The sequence below is a fragment of the Oryctolagus cuniculus genome, chromosome 2 (assembly GCF_051225735.1).
Source record: "Oryctolagus cuniculus isolate XC-2025 breed Fujian yellow rabbit chromosome 2, ASM5122573v1, whole genome shotgun sequence".
NCBI classification, from domain to species: domain Eukaryota; kingdom Metazoa; phylum Chordata; class Mammalia; order Lagomorpha; family Leporidae; genus Oryctolagus; species Oryctolagus cuniculus.
In genome coordinates, this window is record NC_142868.1 from 65,703,603 (window position 1) to 65,716,593 (window position 12,991).

Here is a 12,991-nt window from a genome sequence, read left to right on the forward strand (position 1 = left end):
ATCCTGGTGGTTATTTCTCCTTGGCCCTGTAGCTTCCATACTCTTACTACTTCTTTTTTTTTCTTTTTCTTTCTTTTTTTTTTTTGGACAGGCAGAGGGACAGTGAGAGAGAGAGACAGAGAGAAAGGTCTTCCTTTGCCATTGGTTCACCCTCCAATGGCCGCCGTGGCCGGCGCGCTGCGGCTGGCGCACCGCGCTGCTCCGATGGCAGGAGCCAGGTACTTATCCTGGTCTCCCATGGGGTGCAGGGCCCAAGGACTTGGGCCATCCTCCACTGCACTCCCTGGCCACAGCAGAGCTGGCCTGGAAGAGGGGCAACCGGGACAGAATCTGGTGCCCCGACCGGGACTAGAACCCGGTGTGCCGGTGCCGCAAGGCGGAGGATTAGCCTAGTGAGCCGCGGCGCCGGCCTTACTATTTCTTTTTATACTATGCATTTTTAATGCTCCAGTTCATTTTGTCTAACAGAATAAAAGCCGTCCAGCTCTAGCTGGTCATGAGGCAGGGCTTCCAATATATCTTGTTGGATGATGTGACCAGCCCTCTGGACTGCACAAGACAATCCCCTTAATCAAGTGTTCAAACGAAGTATCACCAATGATGATTTTTTTTTAAAGATTTATTTATTTATTTGAAAGTCAGCGTTACAGAGAGAGAGGAGAGGCAAAGAGAGAGAGAGGTCTTCCATCCATTGGTTCACTCCCAATTGGCTGCAATGGTCAGAGCTGCGTGATCTGAAGCCAGGAGCCAGGAGCTTCCTCCAGGTCTCCCACACAGAGTTCAGGGGCCCAGGGACTTGGGCCATCTCCCTCTGCTTTCTCAGGCCATAGCAGAGAGCCAGATCAGAAGTGGAGCAGCCAGGACTCAAACCAGTACCCATATGAGATGCTGGCACTGCAGGTGGCGGCTTTACCCGCTACACCACAGCCTCAGCCCCCAGTGATGATTCTAGAAGATATTATGTACTCTCTGTATAAGTGTCCATTTCATGTAGGTGCTGTGGTAGTACATACATCACCTATGTGGTATTCTTTTTTTTTTTTTTTTTTTTTTTTTTTTGACAGGCAGAGTGGACAGTGAGAGAGAAAGACAGAGAAAAAGGTCTTCCTTTGCTGTTGGTTCACCCTCCAATGGCCACCGCGGCTGGTGCGCTGCGGCCGGCGCACCGCACTGATCCGATGGCAGGAGCCAGGTGCTTCTCCTGGTCTCCCATGGAGTGCAGGACTTGGGCCATCCTCCTATGTGGTATTCTTATCAAAAATACTTAATTTTAATCTTTATTTTTAAAAGATTTATTTGAAGGGGAGAATGGCAGAGAGATGCGTCTTCATCTGCTCATTCATCCTCAAATGGCCACAATGGCCAGGAGTGGGCCAAGCTGAAGTAAGGAGGTCAGAGCTCCATTTGGGTATTACAAGTGGGCAGCAGGGGCCAGGTACTTGGGTCATCTGTTTTCCCAGGTGCATTAGCAGGGAGCTGGATCAAACTAGTGCTCCAATATGAAATGCTGGCATCACAGGGGCAGCTTAGCTCACTGTACCGCAACCCTGGCTCCTTAATTTGAATCTTTGTCTTTTTTTAAGATTTAATTTATTTTTTTGAGAGGTAAAGTTACGGACAGAGAGTGGGAAAGACACAGAGAAAGATCTTCCATCGCTAGTTCATTCCCCAAGTGGCAGCAACACTCCTCAGGAGAGGAGTAGCCAGGACATGACCTGGCACCCACATGCAATGCTGGTGCCGCAGTTGGAGGCTTAGCCTACTGTGCCACAGTGCTCCAGCCCCTTAATTAAATCTTAACAGAGGAAAACATCAGTCCATATCTGGGAACATTACATAACAAAACTGGCCTGTTTTCTTTTTGTCATAAATGCGTCAAGAGAAGAAGGCTGGGAGCTCTTTGGTGTTAGAGTAGAATAAACAATGACAACGAAATGTTGGGGCTGGCGCTGTGGCGCAGATTGTTAATGCCCTGGCCTGAAGTGCTGGCATCCCATATGGGCGCTGGTTTGAGACCTGGCTGCTCCACTTCTGATCCAGCTCTCTATTATGGCCTGGGAAAGCAGTAGAAGATGGCCCAAGTCCTTGGGCCCCTGCACCCACGTGGGAGACCCAGAAGAAGCTCCTGGCTCTTGGCTTTGGATCGGTGCAGATCTGGCCGTTGCAGCCAATTGGGGAGTAAACCATTGGATGGAAGACCTCTCTTTCTCTCTGCCTCTCCTCTCTCTGTGTAACTCTGACTTTCAAATAAATAAATAAATCTTAAAAAAAAACAAAAACAAGACAACAAAATGCAATGCGTGATCCTTAAATGGGTTGTGGATTTATGGGTTAGGGATAATGTCTATTAAAGGATACTTTAGAGGGGCTGGCATTGTGGTGCAACAGGATAAGCTGCCACCTGTGATGTCGGCATCCCATATGAGTGCTCTTTTGAGTTCCCTCTGTTCTACTTTTTCTACTTTTTTTTTAAGATTTTTATTTATTTAGTTGAAAATCAGAGTTACACAGAGAGAGGAGAGGCAGAGAGAGAGAGAGGTCTTCAATCTGTCTCTCCCTCTCTCTCTTTTACTTTCTTTTTTTTTTTTCTAAAAAAAGATTTATTTATTTATTTATTTGAAAGAGTTACAGAGAGGAGTGAGGCAGAGAAAGAGAAAGGTCTTCCATTGGCTGGTTCACTTCCCAAAAGGCCGCAATGGCTGGGGCTGTGCCAGGCCAGATTCAGGAGCTGGGAGCTTCTTCTGGATCTTCCATGTGGGTGTAGTGGCCCAAACACTTGGGCCATCCTCTACTGCTTTCCCAGGTGCACCAGCAGGGAGCTGGATAGTAAGTGGAGTAGCTGAGACTTGAACCAGCACCCATTTGAGATGCCAGCACTGACAGCAGTGGCTTTACCTGCTCCACCATAGCACTGGCCCCATGACTTTAAATAAACAAATTAAAAAAAAAACCTATAAATGGGGAATGGTTAATTCTACTTCAAAGTCAGGGCAGAGACAAGAGTCATGAGCCAAATATGCCACAGAAGAAGCTTGATTAGCCCTTAAAGGAAAAGCAGAATGAATAATGGCTGAGAGGTGAGGAAAAGAGCTAATGTATGTCCAAAGGGAGAATGCAGGGTACTTAAAAAAATAACAGGAATGCATTTATTTTTTATTTATTTTATTTTTAAATTTTTAAAAATTTTTTGACAGGCAGAGTGGACAGTGAGAGAGACAGAGACAGAGAGAAAGGTCTTCCTTTGCCGTTGGTTCACCCTCCAATGGCCGCCGCGACCGGTGTGCTGTGGCCAGCGCACCGCGCTGATCCAAAGGCAGGAGCCAGGTACTTCTCCTGGTCTCCCATGCGGGTGCAGGGCCCAAGCACCTGGGCCATCCTCCACTGCACTCCCTGGCCACAGCAGAGCTGGCCTGGAAGGGGGGCAACCGGGACAGAATCTGACGCCCCGACCGGGACTAGAACCCGGTGTGCTGGCGCTACAGGCGGAGGATTAGCCTATTGAGCCGCGGCGCTGGCCAGGAATGCATTTAATAACTCATTTGGTCTAATGGACGCCAGCAGCTGGGAAAGCTTGGATGGACAGTTCAAAACAGAGAAGGCCTTCAGGTGTCAGGATAAGCAATCCAGTCCTTCTTGGGGCAAGCAGAAACCACAGAGACACTTTATAAAACAAGACAACTGGATGACTCCTGTGGTGTCTCCGTGAGTGAGCTAGCAGTCTGTCAGAGCCTGAACGATGGAGTGTAATGGGGAAGCCAAAGAAAGAACAAAGAGCAGGAAGTCAGTCAGAAGCCTACTGCTCTATTCTGCAGCACGGGGACTAGGGCTGACTGGGGCACGGGCAGAGCGAGCTCTACTCCGTGTTCTTTGTCATCACACTGTCCCCTCATCTCATGTTTCTTTCCTCTGAAATTCACCCTATAGCTACATCAGAGTGTCCAGTGCACAGTGCACATACATGTCCTAGAGGACTCTGTAGAAGCGTGCTCAATTACACCACTGTTGTTAACAGAACCATTTAGAAAGTATATGAATACTCTCAACCTCATCTTTGCTAGGAGAAAGTGGCAGTGACGGGCAAAGTCTGGGGAGGCAGCTGGAGTCAATGAGAAGGGCCTTGGACTTAACTCCATTGTTAACTTTGACCATGAAAAGTCCCTTAGTTGTTCTACGTATGGAGATACTGTAAAGATATTGCTGAGCTTTTACGGGAATTTAGAAGAGTTGAACAGGGATAGAATCCAAAATAAGTTAACTGCAAACAGTTTATTTCCTGTGACAATTTCCACTAAGTCATATTTAAGGGTCATTCTCGGCTGGTGCCGCGGCTCACTAGGCCAATCCTCCACCTAGTGGCGCCGGTACACCGGGTTCTAGTCCCGGTCGGGGCGCCGGATTCTTTCCTGGTTGCCCCCCTTCCAGGCCAGCTCTCTGCTGTGGCCAGGGAGTGCAGTGGAGGATGGCCCAGGTGCTTGGGCCCTGCACCCCATGGGAGACCAGGAAAAGCACCTGGCTCCTGGCTCCTGCCATCGGATCAGCGCGGTGCGCCGGCCACAGCGCGCCAGCCGTGGCGGCCATTGGAGGGTGAACCAACGGCAAAAAGGAAGACCTTTCTCTCTGTCTCTCTCTCACTATCCACTCTGCCTGTCAAAAAAAAAAAAAAAAAAAAAAAGGATCATTATCATTCTCATATAATTTAAATGATGACAATATTTATAACAATGAACCTTTCACAAAAATACTTTTTCATTACATCACTACTTATAATCATCTGGATACATCATTTGACATACGGTTTGTGTTATTTATTTACAAAGTAAAATATTGATACTGTTATGTTGAAGACAGAGTTAAAAGGAATTCTCTTTTTAAAGAAAATCTACATTTCACATAAGTAAAAAAAATTCACATGTGTTTAGTATATAGATTTAATAAAATATCAACTTTTTTTGATCATGTCACAGGGTGCTGAAAAGAACACTAGACTTGGAACCCAGACCTGGATTTTAATTCTGATAATTCTCAGTAACAGCTATGTAAGGTAAGGAAAACAGGACTAACTAGGAGGTAAAAATCATATAATTTCCAAAGTTTCTTCCATTTCTAACACTTTATGATTCTGTTACAATAAAAACAAGTATCTCTTGGTTTTTAAAACATTTCTGAATTAAGTTTTCAAATGTTAAAAATAGTAAGTCATGGTTGATGAGTTTCATTTAAATGCTTCAGAAAATATAAAGGTAGAATACAATTCAACCACTAAGCTTAAAAACCAAAATCAGCATTTTCAGTAACCTTTAGTTTTTTCTAGCGAACTGGTAAGGTTCCTACTCATGACATGTCTTACCCTGTATTGAAATGAAACTGGACTTAATTCCCGGAAACTTTCATCTCCTTCATAAATAGAACGTAAAGCTTCTAGTTCCATCTGAAAGAAATGAAACCATTAATTTTTTTTAGTAGTAGAAGCAGATTAGAAATAGAGGATCTTTAGTTACTGACTTAAGACCACTCAACTATGTGGAACTCGGCTAACTTATAGGGAATGATATTCTCAATTATGCATGTGTAACACCCACATTACAATTATGCTATAGATACTTGTTTTAAAACTATGTGTCAGGTCCTCCTAAGTGTTTTACGCTACATCATCTTATGTAATTCTAACATCCATCCTGGGAAGATCTTATTACCTTATTTTTTCCTTCCTACCAGGGAGGAAAACAAGATTCAATTTAAAGCCACTCCAGAGCATGGGTTTATTATCACTCTGCTGAAGAGTAATAGCCTGGGGTGGAAAGAGCACTAAACCTGGAGATAAGAAATACGAAGCACGGCCGGCGCCACGGCTCACTAGGCTAATCCTCCGCCTTGCGGCGCCGGCACACCGGGTTCTAGTCCCGGTTGGGGCGCCGGATTCTGTCCCGGTTGCCCCTCTTCCAGGCCAGCTCTCTGCTGTGGCCAGGGAGTGCAGTGGAGGATGGCCCAGGTGCTTGGGCCCTGCACCCCATGGGAGACCAGGAAAAGCACCTGGCTCTTGGCTCCTGCCATCGGATCAGCGCGGTGTGCCGGCCGCAGTGCACCGGCCGCGGCAGCCATTGGAGGGTGAACCAACGGCAAAGGAAGACCTTTCTCTCTGTCTCTCTCTCTCACTGTCCACTCTGCCTGTCAAAAAATTAAAAAAAAAAAATACGAAGCACAAGAACTTCCTATTACATAAATTACTATATTTGTAATCTCTCTAATGAGATGATTTAAAACTTAAAAAAAATTGTACAAAAAAACTAGGGGCCGGTGCGCTGTGGCATAATAGTTTAAGCATTTGCCTGTGGCACTGGCATCCCATATGGGCGCTGGTTCGAGTCCCTGCTATTCTACTTCTGCTCCAGCTCACTGCTAATGGCTTGAGAGAGCAGTGGAAGATGGCCCAATTACTTGGGCCCCTGCACCTGCATGGGAAACCCAGAAGAAGCTCCTGGCATCTGGCTTAGGATCCGTGCAGCTCCCTTTGGGGATGAACCTTCCATCCCTTTTGGGGATGGAAGACCTCTCTCTCTGTCTGTAACTATGCCTCTGAAGTGAATAAGTAAATCTTAAAAAAAAAAAAAAGAAAACTTAAAGAGAAAGGTTGGTAAGGATCTACTCAAGATAGGAGAAAGGACTGCAACACAAAACGTATCTAGCAACTTTGCTGGGGAGTGTTTCTTAGAATACAGTGGTCTTACAAATGACTTGGTCTTGTGGAAGGGGGAAAAAAGCGAAATCACCTTCGAGAAGCTATGACATAGAATGGCCCTTGTCTATACTGTTGACGAACAGTTCTTTTAGTTTTTTAAATTTCATTCTTTCTTTTTCTTCTCGGACTTAAGAGGAGAGGGAGGAGGAAGCAGGGGAGAGTGGGTGGGAGGGCAGGTACAGTGGGAAAATTACTATGTTCCTAATGTTGTATTTATGATATACATACAAATAATAATAATATAAAGATTGAGTCTCAAGCACCATTTGACCACGGACAATTCTCTGAGAAGACTGCCCTCGTGTACATGTTCTGGTTTTCAAAAAGGTGTAACCATGAATTCTACAGAGTAAAGATGGCGACCTTGTGACATGGACACAAGTTTAGAATTGATTTTTTAAGAAATGGTGGGAGAACAAAGAGTAGTCCCTAAAACCTAGCCAATATATGAAATGAGGGCATATGTAAATAATCCTTCTCAGAGATGGTACTTCTGATTCAGAGACCAGCAGGAAACAGTCTACACAGATTTTAGCAAAGCTCCACAAGTTTCTCTTGTTACCTTTACAAAGAAAAATATAGAAATTCAAACTGGATTCAGGAACAACTAAGAAGATTAGACTGTTATAAACAACTGACTCAAAATACAGCTACTCCTTAATGACTGGAACAGGAATATAAACAAAAGGCAGGTTCAATGATGGGACAGTGCATCACGCTGGCGGCAGAATTAAGAACTCAAAATGTCCTTAAAAAACATGCTCGTGATGCAATTAAACAGCATTAAGTAGAAGAAATTATGTTTACATTCTTAGATACACAAATAGAGAAAGACAAATTATTTTATAAAAAGCACTTAAACGGTTTAGTTGACAGTGAACGTTACTGAATGTAACTGTAGAAAAGGCGTTTTGCAACAATTTGACAACAGGACATAAGCTTAGAACCTGCCGGCTGACAGGATTCCAGGATGGTAAAGGAACTGAAATAATGGGCTTAGGAATAAAAGCTAAGGGAACAATTTTGCCAAGAAAAGGACATTGGGCAGGAAACTGTCTTCAAAGATCTGAAAATCAGTCACATGGAAGAGTGGAAATGGAGATTCGGGGCCCCACCGCAGAAATTCTGACTCAAACGGAGTGGGGTGCAGTGCAGGTTGTTTATTTAACAATCACTCAAATGGTTCCAACTTGGAGAAACCTTCCCCTTCATGTATGCTCTGTGCATTGCTGGAAGACAAAGCTAGTAATGCCTTGGCTGAGAGACTCCCGTAGCAAAACTGCTTTGAAGGAATTCAGGTGTCAACTTGCTTGTTGAACTTTGGGTCTTAATTTAAAGCTAATTTCTGATCCACAGATGCTATCACTTCTATCGTGTGGAAGTGCTAATTAAAGCAATACCTGACAAGTGTATTAGCGAATGCACAGGAGGCTTGGGGTCTGGTTGCAATCCTAGCACAGCCTCACGGCGCGGTCCGGGGGCCACTCACTGCGCCTTACCCATCACAAAGGTAGAAGGTGCCCCCAGAGGTGACCTGGCGCGTCCCTCCAACGTGTCAAAACAGAATTTTAAAGAGAAAATACGTGCGCACGAAGCATACAATTCTGATGGCACGCCGTATACTCAAGATTCGGCATCCATCTGCCAACACGGAAAAATGATTTCATAAAACAATTTGGACAGAAACCAGAGACACGCGGGTCATTATTTTTCTCCACTAGGAGACTTAACTAAGTTAACTCTCTACCAGTCAAGAGTTTTTAGGACTTAGAGGTGACCAGATTCCAGGCCAGCTCAGGGCACAAGCTCTGAACACCACGCGGGAGTCAAGGAGACAACTGGGTCATGGACCAAGGACAGTCACCCTGGTCATCAAGGAAATCTGCGGAGACCCCCGGGTGAGCAAATATGAAAGACGGCAGGGAGTGGGCAGGCAGAGGCGGGCCCCCACCCTTTCACGCACGCCTGTCCTCTCTCGCACCGCACCGGCCAGGCTCGGAGGGCGCGCGGGGCGCAGGGCACGTGCGGGCCCCGGGCTGTGGCTGCGCGCCTGCGCGGGAACACGGGCGTCCAGCCTCGGGTGGGGCTCACCTCTTGGTCCTCGTTGGCACTCATCGCGCCAGTCGCGGGGCTCTCCCGGGCTGCTGGCGTTCACAACGAAGAGGGCACAAGTGCACTGGCCCCCGAGGCCGGGGCGTCCCCCTTCCGCGCCTCGGCTGCGGGGCCACGCACCCTTCGCAGCCGAAGACCAGAGTCACGCACGCCGCGAGGCTCTCGGCAGCGTCCAGGCGCCGACCACAGGGGCCCGGCTGTGCTCCGGGAGCCGGAGGCCGCCGTGGGTGAGGCGACCCGGAGTCTGAGGAGAGGCTGCGGGGCGGTACCGGCGGAGGCTCCGCCCCCCTCTTCCCCCTCGTTTTTCCCATTGGCTCCTTCCATCTCCGCCCCCGACTCTTTCTCTCGTTGGACTTGGAGAGCTTCCTTCGCGTTGTGGAGAGCGGCGTCCGACTCCAGGGCGGCGATTGGTGTAGGACGCTGTCACTCACGTCCAGAAAGTGCTTCCTGTGCCAGAGGAGGTGGGGACCGGGAGGTCCGGCCTGCTGGAGCCTGCGGCGGGGCCGCGGCCATAGGGACGGGTCCGGACGTTTTGTGGCCTCTCGGCCTGCTTCCTGTCATTCCTGTCATCTTCTCCCGCCTGGCGGCGATCGGCCACGGCTGCTGCGGGTCCGGGGCGTGCGGCCTGGGTGAGTCCGGGCCCAGAGACCCATGGGGCCAGGCGAGGCCGCCGAGGAAGAGCTAGCTCTTAACAGCACTGGTTTTGGGGCCTGCGTTTCCCTAAGTGTGAGGGTGCAGTCCTGGCATTTCTCTTCCAGCCCCTCCCAAAAGACGCACCCATTTCCAGGACGCCCCCCGCGCCTCCCACTTAACGGGGTGGGGTGATAGAAGAGGAAGATGCCTTTTGTGCAAGATTCTTTCTCCAGCTTCCTTCATTGGAGCTATCTGGGGCAGAATTCTGTGACCACGGGGATGGAATCTAAGCCTCAGTTGAGTTTGTGCTCCACATCCTCACCATCGACTTTTTTTTTTTTTTTTTAAATAACCATTTGGCCTCAAACTGAGTTCATTCCTCCTTTGCTCATTTTGTAGTTGCGATTGGTGTAGGACATCATCTCTGAATCTCGTTGTTAGTAGACGTTAGTCTTACCCCCTGAACTCCAGTTCGTTATAGTAAAGCCGCATTATTATAATTACTTGTCATGCTGCCTGACAGATTGCTTCCCTTGCACTCGGTGGTGTCCACCCAGAATGCTCACTTGTACCCCTGTACCTCCTTCCACGTCATGGTTTGATCTGTGGCTCCGTTGGCTTCCTTCAGGAAATCTGAAAATTTCTCTTCCTCAGCTTTCCTCGTGGAAGCATTCAGTGTATATCTCTCTTTACCTTCATGTTTCCAGCCTTTGCTGGAGAATAAGCATGCATATTTAACTGCCCAAATTTTTAAAGTTGAGTATGGCAAAGCTTTAGGTGCAGGTTTTTTTTTTTTTTTTTTTTTTTTTGAAAGGCAGAGTGGACAGTGAGAGGGAGAGACAGAGAGAAAGGTCTTCCTTTTGCCATTGGTTCACCCTCCAATGGCCGCCGCGGCTGGCGCACTGCGCTGATCCGATGGCAGGAGCCAGGTGCTTCTCCTGGTCTCCCATGGGGTGCAGGGCCCAAGCACCTGGGCCATCCTCCACTGCACTCCCTGGCCACAGCAGAGGGCTGGCCTGGAAGAGGGGCAACTGGGACAGAATCCGGCGCCCCGACCGGGACTAGAACCTGGTGTGCCGGCGCCGCAAGGCGGAGGATTAGCCTAGTGAGCCGCGGCGCCGGCCTAGGTGCAGTTTTTTGTTTTTTGTTTTTTGTTTTTTTTTTTTTTTTTTTGACAGGCAGAGTGGACAGTGAGAGAGAGAGAGAGAGAGAAAGGTCTTCCTTTGCCGTTGGTTCACCCTCCAATGGCCGCCGCGGCCGGCACGCTGCGGCCGGCGCACCGCGCTGATCCGATGGCAGAAGCCAGGAGCCAGGTGCTTTTCCTGGTCTCCCATGGGGTGCAGGGCCCAAGCACCTGGGCCATCCTCCACTGCACTCCCTGGACACAGCAGAGGGCTGGCCTGGAAGAGGGGCAACCGGGACAGAATCCGGCGCCCCGACCAGGACTAGAACCCGGTGTGCCGGCGCCGCTAGGCGGAGGATTAGCCTAGTGAGCCGCGGCGCCGGCCCTAGGTGCAGTTTTTATACAGTACATTTGGGACAGATTTGCCAGTTGACAGCTGTCCATCTTGCACAGTAACCATGTGTGGCTGTTGAGCATCTGAAATAAGCTAGTCCAGATTGAAATATTGTGTGGATAAAATACACACCAAAATGTGAAGACTTAGTGTAGTACAAAGAAAGTAAAATATCTGATTGATAACTTTTATGTTGTTGATATGATAATATCTGGGACCTACTGAGAGTGTTATTGAAATGAATTCACCTGTTTCTTTTTAATATGACTGGTAGAAAATGTAAAATCATTTATGTGGTTTGTATGTTCTTGTTACGTAGCTACAGCACTGATTTAAAGTTCTGTAAGTGATTTCTAGTTCCCTTACTTCCAGCTTGCTCAAAGCTTTTTGCCTTTTTGTAATTTTTTCAGTGGCGGTCCATATATTAGAAATAGATCTGAAAGAATTGCTTATGAATGTGTTTTCATTTGTATTTTCAGCTTTTTCATGACAACCTGACCATGAGCCCCACACAGTGGGACTTCCCTGTGGAATTATGCTGCCGGCCTATGGCCTTTGTTACCCTTACGGGCCTGGATGTCGTGTATAATGCTGTACATAGAGCTGTCTGGGATGCCTTCTGTGCCAATCGGAGAGCTGACCGAGTACCAATTTCTTTCAAGGTGCTCCCAGGTGACCATGAGTATCCCAAATGTAGACCCAAGGTAATGACATTATGATTTCATGGGTTCACTCTTTCTCTGTGTATGTATGTCTTTTTGTGTTACTGTTGTCTGTGCTGGAAACCTGAGTTTATCAAGACAATGGTTGTACTTGTATAGAAAGAAAACTTTGGGGCCGCCATTGTGGTGTAGTGGATAAAGCTGATACCTGCAATGAAGGCATCCCAAATAGGCACTGGCTTATTGTCCCCACTACTCCACTTCCAATCCAGCGCCCTGGTAAAGAGCCTGGGAGGGCAGCTGAAGATTGCCCAAGTGCTTGGGCTTCTGCCACCCATGTGGGAGACTGGAAGGAAGCTCCTGGCTCTTGGCTTTGGCTTGGCCTAGCCCTGGCCATTGCAACCATCTGGACATCTCTCTCTGTCTTTCCTTCTGTCTCTGTAACTCTGACTTTCAAATAAATAAGTAAGTAAGTAAATAAATAAATAAATAAATCTTCAAAAAAGAAAAGAAAACCATAGACATGTTCATGTATGTTTAATAAAATGTTTAAAAAAGATTTGTTTATGGGGTTGGTGCTGTGGCTTAGTGCCGGCATCCCATATGGGTGCTGGTTCAAGTCCGGGCTGCCCCACTTCCAATTCAGCTCTCTGCTATGACCTGGGAAAGCAGTGGAAGATGGCCCAAGTCCTTGGGCCCCTGCACCCATGTGGGAGACCCAGAGGAAGCTCCTGGCTCCTGGCTTCGGATTAGCATAGCTCCGGCTGTTGTGACCGACTGAGGAGTGAACCAACAGATGGAAGACCTCTCTCTCTCTCTGCCTTTTCTTAAAAAGGTTTGTTTATTTATTTGAAAGGCAGAGTTACAGAGAGAGGAGAGAGAGAGAGATGTTCCATGTCGTTCGCTTCCCACATGGCTGCAATGGCCTGGGTTGGGCCATACCAAAACCAGGAGGCAGGAGCTTCATCTGGGTTTCTAACATGGATGACAAGAGTCCGAGCACTTACGCTATCTTCAGCTGCTTTCCCAGGTGCATTAGCAGGGGGCCTGATCGGAAGTAGAGCAGCCAGAATGTGAACTGGCACCCGCATGGGATGTGGCATTGCAGGGGCAGCCTAATCTGCTACATTACAACGCTGGCCCCAACAATTATCTTTTTAAAACCCAGCTGAATAATTACTTTATGTACCTTTCTATCCTATGAGTCTTGCTTTTCCCCACATCTCCATATATTGAGCAAAATCTTTAAAAGGAAGATCTCACATTTCCCTTTCTTTGTTATCAATATCAGTATAGAATCCATAGTCTTTACAGTTTGTTTCAATGTCATA

At 47.5% G+C, this 12,991-nt stretch overlaps 2 protein-coding genes across 9 annotated transcripts in view; one reads left to right on the top strand and one right to left on the bottom strand.

Annotated features, from left to right (window-relative positions):
- Positions 1–9,280, bottom strand: part of RWDD4 (RWD domain containing 4) — a 54,602-nt gene extending 45,322 nt beyond the window's left edge. For 5 of the 8 annotated variants that reach the window (XR_007914189.3, XM_089325525.1, XM_089325523.1 and 2 more), the window contains exons 1-2: positions 8,828–9,280; positions 5,348–5,428 (exon numbers count right to left, since the gene is read on the bottom strand). Coding sequence is in view for 4 of the 8 variants with exons in the window: in XM_089325525.1 (XP_089181651.1) it covers positions 5,348–5,428; positions 8,828–8,851 (105 nt within the window). In the remaining 4 variants the exon portion in view is untranslated. The remainder of the gene's footprint in view (positions 1–5,347; positions 5,429–8,827) is intronic. The other 3 variants (XR_016228924.1, XM_089325524.1, XM_089325526.1) reach the window with 1 other exon arrangement.
- Positions 9,281–9,297: 17 nt separating this feature from the next.
- Positions 9,298–12,991, top strand: part of TRAPPC11 (trafficking protein particle complex subunit 11) — a 56,342-nt gene continuing 52,648 nt past the window's right edge. The window contains exons 1-2 of the mRNA XM_002709491.6: positions 9,298–9,477; positions 11,478–11,702. Of these exons, the coding sequence (XP_002709537.1) occupies positions 11,499–11,702 (204 nt within the window). The 5' untranslated portion in view covers positions 9,298–9,477; positions 11,478–11,498. The remainder of the gene's footprint in view (positions 9,478–11,477; positions 11,703–12,991) is intronic.